At 38.7% G+C, this 12,661-nt stretch overlaps 1 protein-coding gene across 1 annotated transcript in view; it reads left to right on the forward strand.

Moving 5' to 3' along the window:
• The window catches only part of LOC132535853 (fibronectin type III domain containing protein 3C1-like), a 56,620-nt gene extending 45,203 nt beyond the window's left edge, over positions 1 to 11,417 (forward strand). The window contains exons 11-12 of the mRNA XM_060183296.1: positions 8,740 to 8,861; positions 11,019 to 11,417. Coding sequence (XP_060039279.1) covers positions 8,740 to 8,861; positions 11,019 to 11,357 — 461 coding nt within the window. The 3' untranslated portion in view covers positions 11,358 to 11,417. The remainder of the gene's footprint in view (positions 1 to 8,739; positions 8,862 to 11,018) is intronic.
• Positions 11,418 to 12,661: the final 1,244 nt, after the last annotated feature.

Consider the following 12,661-nt stretch of genomic DNA (forward strand, 5'->3'; position numbering starts at 1 on the left):
AGGAGTGAGAAAGAAATTCTTCTAACTCAAAAAGCCCTTCATGATGGCTGTCTCTAAACTAGAAATGAATCAGTCAAGCGCATTACCTGAGGTGGGAGAAGACCAAGGATATCACTCTGATTCCTGATAAGAGCTCATCTTTCTGAAGCCACTGGCTATCAATTCAATGCTTGGCAGAATCTAGAATTAGTTATTGGACAATAAGGGAGAGAATTTGTGGTCCATCCCCAATTTGTTCCTTCCTGCTGTGTGACCAATATTTTTCCTTTCCTAGTGACTGCTTTCTCTTTTCTCTATTCTCTTATCAAAAAAGTTCTTCAATCTGAAGCAGCGTACAGCATCGTAAAGATGAGCATCAGAGTTATTGTGACCCCTGAGGAAGAAGACAGGGAGAGAAGAATAGAAAACACATTCAAAGAAATTTTAGCAGAAAATTTTCCATACCTGGGCAATGTTCAAAGTATTAGAAAGTCTCTCTTATTGCCCCCTAGTTCTCTTCTTTATATACATATAATTAAAAAGCCCTCAAGGTGTTGAGGGAAGATAAATCATAGAAAATTACCCAACACAATAAAAAAGGAGTAGCAGCTATCTGCTTCACCATAGGGATAGAGATAGAGCAAAAAAAAAACACTTAAAATTTATAACTGGGAATTCTTTTTTTTAATTTATTTCTTTATTGGGGAATTAATTTTTTACATTCAACAGTAAATACAATAGTCTGTACATGAATAACATTCCCCAGTTTCCCATTTAACAATACAACCCCCACTATGTCATTTATCATCCTTCATGGACCTGTATTCTCCCCACCCACCCACCCACCCCAGAGTCTTTTACTTTGGTGCAATATGCCAATTCCATTTCAGGTTCTACTTGTGTTTTCTTTTCTGATCTTGTTTTTCAACTTCGGCCTGTGAGATCATCCCATATTCATTCTTCTGTTTCTGACTTATTTCACTCAACATGATTTTTTCAAGGTCCATCCAAGATCGGCTGAAAACGGTGAAGTCACCATTTTTAATAGATGAGTAGTATTCCATTGTGTATATATACCACAACTTGCTCAGCCACTCATCTGTTGTTGGACACCTGGGTTGCTTCCAGGTTTTGGCTATTACAAATTGTGCTGCCAAGAACATATGTGTACACAGATCTTTTTGGATGGCTGTGTTGGGTTCCTTAGGATATATCCCCAGGAGAGGAATTGCAGGGTCATAGGGTAGGTCCATTTCTAGCCTTCTGAGAGTTCTCCAGACTGTTCTCCACAGAGGTTGGGCCAATTGACATTCCCACCAGCAGTGCAGGAGGGTTCCTTTGACCCCACACCCTCTCCAGCATTTGCTGCTGTTACCTTTTCTGATGTATGACATTCTCACAGGAGTGAAGTGATATCTCATTGTTGTCTTGATTTGCATTTCTCTGACAATCAGAGACTTGGAGCATTTTTTCATGTGTTTTTCGGCCTTTTGGATCTCTTCTGTGGTGAATATTCTGTCTATGTCCTCCCCCCATTTTTGGATGGGGTTATTTGTTGTCTTGTTGTTGAGTTTAGCAAGCTCTTTATATATGTTGGTTATTAAACTCTTGCCTGATGTTTGGCATGTAAAGATATTCTCCCATTCTGTGAGGGGTCTCTTGGTATGGGTAGTGTTTTTTTTTTTTTGCTGTGAAGCTTTTTAATTTGGTGTAGTCCCATAGGTTTATACTTGCCTTAGTCTTCTTTGTAATTGGATTCGTTTCATTGAAGATGTCTTTGAAATTCATGCGGAAAAGAGTTCTGCCAATATTTTCTTCTAAGTATCTGATAGTTTGTGGTCTAGCATCCAAGTCCTTCATCCACTTGGAATTTGCTTTTGTATTTGGTGAAATACAGTGATTCAGTTTCATTCTTCTGCATGTTTCAACCCATTTTTTCCAACACCATTTGGTGAAGAGACTCTGCTTTCCCCATTTAATAGTCTGAGCCCCTTTGTCAAAGATTAGATGTACATAGGTGTGGGGCCTCATTTCTCGATTCTCAATTCTATTCCACTGGTCAGTGTGTCTATTCATGTTCCAGTACCAAGCAGTTTTGATGACAATGGCCCTATAATACAATTTGAGATCTGGGAGTGTGATGCCTACGGTTCTATTCTTTTTTCTCAAGATTGTTTTGGCAATTCTAGGTCTTTTCTGGTTCCAGATAAGCATTTGTAGCATTTTTTCTAGTCTCCTAAAAAATGTGCTTGGGATCTTGATGGGGATAGCATTAAATTTGTAGATGGCTCTGGGTAATATATTCATTTTGATGATGTTAACTCTTCCAACCCATGAACTTGGAATATCTTTCCACTTCTTTGTGTCTTTTTCAATTTCTTTGAGTAGTGACTCATCATTTTCAGTATACAAGTCTTTCACTTCTTTGGTTAGGTTTACGCCTAGATATTTTATTGTTTTAGTTGCTATAGTAAAAGGAATTGATTTCTGGATTTCAATTTCTTCTAGCTTAGTGTTTGCATAGAGGAATGCCACTAATTTTGTAGCCTGACACCTTACTGTATTGCCTGATGATTTCCAAAAGCTTCTTGCTAGATTCCTTAGGTTTTTCTGTGTATACTATCATGTTATCTGTAAATAGGGAGAGTTTGACTTCTTCTCTTCCAATCTGTATCCCTTTAATTCCTTGGTCCTACCTGATTGCTATGGCAAGAACTTCCAACACTATGTTGAATAGTAATGGTACACCCACTTTAAATGCATGTACATCAGTGATGGTTCTATCTCTTGATTAAATTATCCCTTGATTATTATTATATAGTATCCTAGTTAGCCTCTTTCTTTTTCAGCTGAAACTCCATATTTTTATATCATTTTTCCAACTTCACTGTCACTTTATTGGAGAAATGTTAATTTATAGGATTGTTGTTATCACAAGGGTATATTTACACATTTTCCAAAGATACATGTAAGTAGGTTTTACTTTCAACCAAACTACCGTCTTGCTCAACCACAGGAACTGAGATCTCCAACCTTTTCGTGTTTTGTTTTGTTTCACCCAAACACTTTATTAGCAAAGAAAAGTGAAGTAAATTATGGTGCTCTAATTTTCCTCGGTATTTATGAATCTTTATCCCATTAGTTCTACTGAGAGACATTTGTATTGTTTTTCTTCTTTTTCTTGTTGTTTTGGATTAGGCAATAGTTTATAACTTTTCAGACAATCAGGTCTTTAGCTGATTGGATACTTGATTATTCCATCCCTCTTTGTCCAACTTAGGTCATATACACAGGTTCTGGGGTTAGGCTAACTAAGTTTTGGCTTTGCTTAGTTTCGTTCTGAGTTTATTTTGTTTTCAGCTTCAAGTGACTAAAATTTAAAGGTTATTTTTAGCTAGTAGTTACTGTTTTGGACAATGCCGCTTAGATGACAGCAGCACTGCTGTGACATTGATGGTTGGATGTGAAGCCCCATGGGCAATGGAAATTTACAAACAAATCCAAAGTGCTAGGAGGGAGGACCAACCTCTCTTTAGTGCTCTTCCTTCCCCATTCTGAGTCCCCATACCTAATACAGTAGACCACATCCCACTGAGGATTCATCCTGTAGTATAATTTGCCTTGTTTCTTAGATCACATCTGTGAATCAGATCATCCAGTATCTATCCTCCCTTGAGTTTGCCTCAACAAAACCACTCTATTTTCATTGGTATTGTAGCAAAGGAAAATATATTGCCGTTTCTTTTTTTTAATTTTTTAATATTTATTTATTTTTCCCTTTTGTTGCCCTTGTTGTTTTTTATTGTTGTTGTAGTTATTGTTGTTATTGATGTCGTTGTTATTAGATAGGACAGAGAGAAATGGAGAGCGGAGGGGAAGACAGAGAGGGGGAGAGAAAGACAGACACCTGCAGACCTGCTTCACCACCTGTGAAGGGACTCCCCTGCAGGTGGGGAACCAGGGGCTCAAACCAGGGTCCTTACGCTTCCTGCCACTTGCACTTAACCCGCTGCACCACTGCCCGACTCCCCTATATTGCCATTTCTTACAGCTGTATAGTAGTTCATTATACATTTATGCCATAACTTCATTTTTTATCTATTATTATTTGGGGGTTATTAATGACTTATAGTAAATACAGTTGTTGGTACATGTGTAAAATTTTCCAGTTTTCCACAAAACACTCTCACCCACAACCAACATCCTCCTCAACCATCATGCACCAGGACCTGAAATCCCCAGCCCCCACCAGAGTTCTTTACAAACCCAGTACACAAACCCAGTCCAAGATACACTTTGTGTTTCTCCTTTCTGTTCTTATTTCTCAAGATCTGTCCATGAGTGAGATTATCCCATATCCATCCTTTTCTTTCTTGCTTATCTCACTTGATTCCTTCAAGCTCCATCCAAGATGGGGTGAAGAAGGGGGATTCATTATTCTTAATTGCTGAGTAGTGTTCCATTATGTATATATACCCCAACTTTCTCAGCCACTCATCTGTTATTGGACACCTGAGTTGCTTTCATGTTTTGGCTATTACAAATTTTGTTGCTATGAACATAGGTATATGCAGATTTTTTGGATGGATGTGTTTGGTTCTTTAGGATTATTTCCAGGAGAGGAATTGTCAGGTCATTTCTAGCCTTCTGAGAGTTCTCCAGACTGCTCTCCACAGGGGTTGAACCTATTTAATTCCCACCAGCAGTGCAAGGGGGTTCCTTTGTACCCACAACCTCTCCAGCATTTGTTGTTGCTGTCCTTTTTTTGATGTATGACATCCTTACAGGGGTGAAGTGGTATTTCATTATTGTCTTTTTAAAAAATACATTTTATTCATTTATTGATGGGAATAGTAGGAGAGAGAAAGAGCCAGACATCACTCTGGTACATGTGCTACTGGGGACTGAACTAAGGACCTCATGCTTGATAATCCAGTGCCTTATCCACTGCACCACCTCCCCAACCACTTATTGTTGTCTTTATTTTCATTTCTCTGACAATCAATGACTTGGAGCATTTTTTCATAGGTGTGTTGGCCTTTTGGATCTCTTCTATAGGTAATATTCTGTTCATATCCTCTCCCCATTTTTGAATGGGGTCATTTGTTTTCTTGTTGCTGAGTTTGGTGAGCTTTTTATATATTTTGCTTATTAGCCTCTTGTCTGATGTATGTCATGTAAACATCTTCCATTCTGTAAGGGTGTCTTTATTTGGGTAGTGGTTTCTTTTGATGTGCAGCTTTTTAATTTGATGTAGTCCCATTGGTTTAGTGTTGTTCTAGTCTTCCTTGCAGTTGGATTAAAGATCCAATATGATTGAAGATGCCTATAAAATTTAGATGGAGGGGGGCTGGGTGATGGTGCACCCGGTTAAGTGTACATAATATCAAGTACAAGGACCTACACAGAGATCCAGGTTAATGCCCCTGGCTCCCCACATGCAGAGGGGTCAGTTTATGAGTGGTGAAACAAATCTGCAGGCACGTATCTTTCTTTCTTCCTCTCTATCTCCTCCTCCTCTTTTGATTTATTTCTTTCCTATCCAATAAAATGGGGAAAAAATAAATAGAAAAGAGTGCAGGCAATATTTTCCTCTAAGTATTTGATAATTTCTGGCTTAACATCCAAGTTCTTGATCCATTTGGAATTTACTTTCGTGTTTGGTGAAATATAGTGGTTCAGCTTCATTCTTCTGCATGTTTCAGCCCAATTTTTCCAATACCATTTGCTGAAGAAACTCTCCTTTCCCCCATTTAATAGTCTGGGTACCAGTGTCGAAAATTAGATGTCCATAGGTATGGGGGCAGATATCTAATTATTTTTATTCTACTGAAAGTCTAATTCATCTGGTATGAGAATAACAGTTCTTGCCTTTTTCTCCATATTATTATATTGATTTGAAGTGTCTTTTTCTAGCCTTTCATCCTGAAACTACCTTTGTCGGGCCAGGCAGTGATGCATCTGGTTAAGTGCACACATTACAGTGCATGAGGATCCAGGTTCAAGCCCCTGGTCCCCACGTGCATGGGGAAAGCTTCATGACTGGTAAAGCTGTGTTGCAGGTGTCTCTCTGTCTCTCTCCCTCTCCATCTCCCCCTCCCTTCTCAATTTCTCACTGTCTCTATCCAATAATAAATAAAACAAAAAATTAAAAAAAGAAAATACCTTTGTCTTCATATAAAATGTAAGTTTCTTATTTATATAGAATTTTGGTGTGTGTTTTTTAAATTCATCCTACCACTATGTCTTTCAATTGGTTAATTCAGATTATTCACGTTTAGAATAATTGTTGTAATTTTTAACTTAAAAGGGGTTAGAGTGGCTGCGGCGTGTAAAAGGATTCACAGCGGGGAACTGAGAACAGGTTTAAATAATAGAAGGTTTTATTAGGGTGAAACAGGTAAAAGGCAAAATAAGCAATTATCATCAGAGGTTAAGAGTACACTAGTGGGAGTTGGGCAGCAGTGCAGCAGGTTAAGCACACGTGGCACAAAGTGCACGTGGCGCAAAGCACAAGGACCAGGCATAAGGATCCTTGTTCGAGCCCCCAGCTCCCCACTTCCAGGGGAGTCACTTCACAGGCAGTGAAGCAGATCTGCAGGTGTCTATCTTTCTCTCCCCATCTCTATCTTGCCCTCCTCTCTCCATTTCTCTCTGTCCTATCCAACAACAACATCAATAACAAAAACAATAATAACTACAAAAATAAAACAAGGGGAACAAAAGGGAATAAATAAATAAATATCAAAAAAAGGACTTGGAGCAGGCTTTGGCTGCTGCTTCTCAGTGAAGGTGCTTCAGGTATCCAGGTATGGCTACTTCTTCTGGGAACTGAACACGTGTGACTCTGCTAGCCGATAAACTTTTAAGACCTCTCTACAGCCATGAGCAACCTATACCTCAGCTGATAATTGTTTATCTTATGGGACTAGACTTTTGATAACTATACTCAGACTTTATGGACCTAGCATACTCTTTTTTTTACATTTATTTTCCCTTTTGTTACCCTTGTTGTTTTATTGTTGTAGTTATTGTTGTTGTTGTTATTGATGTTGTTGGATAGGACAGAGAAAAATGGAGAGAGGAGGGCAAGACAGAGATGGGGAGAGAAAGATAGACACCTGCAGACCTGCTTCACTGCCTGTGAAGCGACTCCCCTGGAGGTGGAGAGCTGGGGGCTCGAACCGGGATCCTTACGCTGGTCCTTGCACTTTGCGCCACCTGAGCTTAACCAGCTGCACTACCACCGGACTCCCAAGTCCATTCCTTTTATACCTTCCCTTGTGTCCCAGCCTCAGGCTGATGTCATTCATATGCTAATAGTTCCAAACTCCTGTTGGGGTCACAACAATTATTGATATGTAGAGCTTACATATGGCCTTTCTAGTTTTTGTTTTATGGCTGTATTTTCTGATTTCCACTTGTTAATCTCTATCATCCTTTTCATGTAGATGGCTTTATATGGCTAGGTCTCTGAGAATTGACAGTGTGGACATACTCTTTTCTTCTGAAGGCTAGAAGAAGGAGGATGTACTAGTCTAGCCAGTTGTGAGGGAACCTATAGTGAGTGCTCTGTCGGGTAAGGAAAGACCACAAGGCTTTAGTTGTTAGTGAGGTTTTCTTCTCTGACACTTTAGTGAGTTCTTGAAAGCAGTTTAATGTCCTAGCAAATCTTTTTATATTATTATTTGATAGGACAAAGATAAATAGAGGGTGACGGCATGGTAGAAAAGGAGAGAGAAATAGAGACACTTACAGCATGAAGCTTCCCTCCCCCAACCCCAGGTGGGGGCTGGGGTTTGAACCTGGATTTTTATGCATGGTAACAAGTGCACCCAACCCAGTGAGCCACCACCTAGCCTCTGCAATTCAATATCCTGATGTCTCTGAGGTCATAGTTTTTTGTTTGTTTGTTTGTTTTTGCCTCTAGGGTTATTGCTGGGGCTTGGTGCCTGCACTCTGAATACACTGCTCCTGGAGGCTATTTTTTTTCTCATTTTGTTGACCTTGTTGCTGCCCTTGTTGTTGTCATTATTGTTATTGTTGCCACTGATGCTGTTGTTGCTGGATAGGACAGAGAGAAATCGAGAGAGGAGAGGAAAACAAAGGAGGGGAGAGAAAGATAGACACCCGCAGACCCGCTTCACCGCTTATGAAGTGACTCCCCTGCAAGTGAGGAGCTGGGGCCTTGAACCAGGATCCATATGCCGGTCCTTGCACTTCGGGCTAAGTGCGCTTAGCCCACTGTGCTACCACCTGACCCCTGAGGTCATAGTTTAAGGGTCCAGAAATTCCCTGCCTTCCTGCACGCAGCAATGTCCTCCTTTATATAGCTACTAAGATGATGCTGACTGTCAACATACATGCCATCTTCTGTACTTAGAATCTCTGCCCACTGGCCACTCATGCCTACACCCACCTGTGGCTAAGTGTGTTTTTTCAGAAATTCTAGATGTGATTTGAGGAGGTTTCAGTGACTTTTCTGTTGTCTTTTCTAGTTTAAGGAAGCAAATGTGTGACTGTTGTTATTCCATAGTCATGCCTTTGGAAGTCTCTGTCTTTTTGCTTAAGTGATGGTTTCTTTCACTGTCCAGAAGCTTTTCAGCTTAATGTAATCTCACTGATTTATTTTCATTTTTGTTTACTTGGCCAGTGGTGTACATAAGTCTCTTTTTCATGATCATGAAACATTGTAGGCAGATTTCAACTTATACACGAAAATTTGAATTCTGTACACTAATACCTTGCTTTTTTTTTCAGCACCTAAATTAGATCAACTTAATAGCAATGCCTGTGAGGTTAAATGGGAGACTCTGGAGCCGATAAAAGGAGATCCCATTGCTTACAGACTTTACTTCATTAACAAAAAGGGAACTAACATGGTAAATTCTTGCAAAATTGTTCTTTAAAATGTTGTTTCATATTCTATAAATTTAGGCTTTTGTTAAGGAATAAGATTTTTCTTTAAGAACATTTAAAGTAACTAAATTTGATGCAAAAGTCTTACCTAGTCCCAAAATTTTATGGATATAACATGCATTTGGGGACAGTTAGCTTACTAACATATATATATCAATGAGAAAGACAGGAGGAGAGATGTTGGGAACATGTGTAAGCCTGATAGATCTTAGGGAGAACCACCCCCATCTTTAGATGGAGGTCTGAGAAGATAACCTCTTGGTAAGTCTCTCAACCGAGGTGAGCATAAGGGCGGAAACTCAGACTTGGTTCTTTCCTTCTTGACTCTCAGGCCCACAGTAACTCCAATACTTCTCTCCATTAACTGCAGGCCACATGGCCACAGATTCACTTATTCAAAGTCACCTTCTGATCACAGAAGAACACACCTTATCACACACTTCATCACACACCTCAGACCCCAGACAAGAGAAATTCCAAACTATATGGCCTTTTGATATCCATCTTCTTTCTGTCTCACCCTACAGGTTTAACCCCTATGCTTCTCTCAAATACCTTTGGATAATTAAGTTGCTTGTGTTATGGAGAATAACTGTCTTGTATCTCATCAATTCCTGTCATACCAGCCCCCTACCTTAAAGGCATGCTGACTGTTAAGAAACCTGTAATTTCTATCATATTTCAACAATAATTAACTTCATTGCTTTTCTATTTAACTCTGTCCACTTTGCTAATAAGGGGACTCTAGGATTCTGGGATTCTAAGGACTCAGGTTCTAGGCACGCTAAGAGTCCCCTGGTGTCTTTTACTTCGTGTCACCCCTGTCGTGAGCGAGAAAGAACCAGCCCGTTACCTTTCCCCTGGAGAACCAACCTGCCGGAGAAGGAGAAAGAGACCCCGAAAGAGAGAGAGAAAGAACCAGACATCATTCTGGTACATGTGCTGCTGGGGAGTGAACTCAGGAACTTATGCTTGAAAGTCCAATGCTAAAACCTCCCAGACCACCTTACTAACTTTTTATCACTGAATAATTTTGTAATTCTAGGTTCTACTGACCACAATGGAAGTACATCTAAATCAAAAGCAATTAAATATTAATAGGTATATGCTCTTAACATATTTTATATTTTATTGATTAGAGAGAGAAATAGAGAGAGAGAGGAAAGATAGAGAAGCAGAGAGAAACCAATGAAAGCACTATTCAGGGAGCCGGGCGGTTGCGCAGCGGGTTAAGCGCAGGTGGCGCTAAGTGCAAGGACAGGCATGAGGATCCCGGTTCGAGCCCCCGGCTCCCCACCTGCAGGGGAGTCGCTTCACAGGCGGTGAAGCAGATCTGCAGGTGTCTGTCTTTCTCTCCTCCTCTCTGTCTTCCCCTCCTCTCTCCATTTCTCTCTGTCCTATCCAACAACGACGACATCAACTACAACAATAATAAAAGAAAGACAACAAGGGCAACAAAAGGGAAGATAAATAAATAAAAATTACCAAAAAAAAAAAAAAAAAAAAAGCACTATTCAGCTCTGGTTTATGGTGGTTCTGGAGATTGAACCTGGGACCTCAAAGCCTCAGGAATGAGAGTCTTTTGCATAACCTTTATGCTATCTCCCTAGACCAAACCTGTAATTTCTTACATTGAACAGAAATAAACAGTACTGGACTCTCAGGACATTGGAGCAGGGACTAGGGGTGGCGCATCTAGAACACATATGTTACAACGCACAAGGGCACTGATTCAATCCACTGGTCTCCACCACCTGCAGGAGGGAAGCTGTAGGAGTGGTGAAGCACTGTTGTAAATCTCTCTCTCTCTCTCTCTCTCTCTCTCTCTCTCTCTCTCTCTCTCTCCTTTCTCTCAATTTCTCTTTGTCTCTATCCAAAGTAAATAAATAACTAAAATAATACATTAGAGTTACACCTATGAATAACCTGTTATGCTTACCATGTCTGAAAACAAAAAGATTCCTGGAATTTATTTTAAAAAGAAAACAAAAACATTAGAATCTATGAGAGTACAAATTTTTTGTTTGGTTATGAATATATCATATATATTATTTGAATATATTTTCATACAATATTATATTTGCTAAAATACCATTTTTCATTTATTCATTTTCCTTTAGATTAACAAGAAACCAAATACATCATCCTCCTTCTCCAGCTTTTATACAAATTCACATTATCACTACAAGACTTGTGCTGGACACCAATATCAGAATTCTGATGGGATACAAGATCTCTGGGGACCATTTAGTCCTAGTGCTCTTGTCTCAACTCATAAGAAACATGCAAGGTCTGGAAAAAACAGTGGTGGAAAAGGGAGAAACATCCCTAACGAAGAGCACGATGGAAATCCCAGAATAGAAATGAGTGAAAATACATTTGTTCTAATAGTTGTGATAGGACTTGCACTAATTACCATTCTATACACAGTTGCAATTCAACAATTTATAGTCAACTGATCTATTTCACATGTTTTTTGACCTCTCTAAGACTGCCTTAATAAATAACTCAAGAAAGTACGAGGTACATTTCAATTATTACTGAAAAATTTTATCTCACTTGGTAGCAATCCTTGCAAACATTTACCTAATATCAAAAGAATAATAAACGACATTTTCATGTTCAGAACATTCTTCCATACCAATATTTTAAAGTCTATAAAAGAATTAAATATTTAGAACTTGGAAGCATTGTGTTACTTCAGATAAGCCAAAAAGAGAAAAACACATACCAGATGTTCTCATTTATAGGTGGAACTTAAGAAGCAAGTGCATCTCATTGTTGTCTTTATTTGCATTTCTCTGACAATCAGTGATCTGGAGCAATTTTTCATGTTTGTTGGCTTTTTGGATCTCTTCTTTTTTATTTTTTAAATATTTATTTATTTTTCCTTTTGTTGCCCTTGTTGTTTTTGGATCTTTTTTGTAGTAAATGTTCTGTTCATATCCTTTGCCACCCCATCACCTAGGGCCCTAGTCAGGGAATCCTGGGGTTCCCACACAGATATGATAGTGTGTGTTGGGGGGGAACAGAAAACAAGAAGTGAAACAGAAAAAGACAGAGGGACAGAGATGATATTTCTGTTGTTATCTTGATTTGTATTTCTCTAATTTTCAGTGACTTCTAGCAATTTTTCCTATGCCTATTGGCCATTTGACCTCTTATTTGGTGAAGAACCTGTTCAGACATTTTCCCTATTTTTAATGAGTTTTTTGTTATTGTTACAGGGTTTTGTGAAATTTTTATGTAAAATTTTGGTTATGGATCCTTAGTCTGATGTGGGGCTTTTTCACATTAAATATAATTTTACTTTTTGGTGATGACCCCTTTCACTCTACAGAAGTTTTTAATTTTGATGTAATCCCATTTGTTTAGTTTTTTTTTCCTTGCTGTCAGATTCAAGTCTCTGAGGTCATTTCTGAAACAGACATGATAGAGTATTCTGACAATGTTTTCTTCTATGTATTTCATGTTCTCCTTTCCAAACTTTTAAGTCTTTATGCATTTTGAGTTCCTTTTTGTACACAGTGACATATGATGATCCTGTTCTATTTTTCTGCATGTCAGAACAGAATTTTCTGACACCATTTATTAAAAAGACTTTTTTTGTTTAAAAAAACAAAAGTAAAAGCTAACTACTGGCCTTGATTGTGATAGTGGTTTCACAAGCATATACTTATCATCAAACTCATAAAGTTGTATATGTTAACTATGTAAAGTATTTCTGTAAATCAATTATCCCTTATAAATGTGCTTTATTTAA

Source organism: Erinaceus europaeus, chromosome X (assembly GCF_950295315.1).
Source record: "Erinaceus europaeus chromosome X, mEriEur2.1, whole genome shotgun sequence".
NCBI classification, from domain to species: Eukaryota; Metazoa; Chordata; class Mammalia; order Eulipotyphla; family Erinaceidae; genus Erinaceus; species Erinaceus europaeus.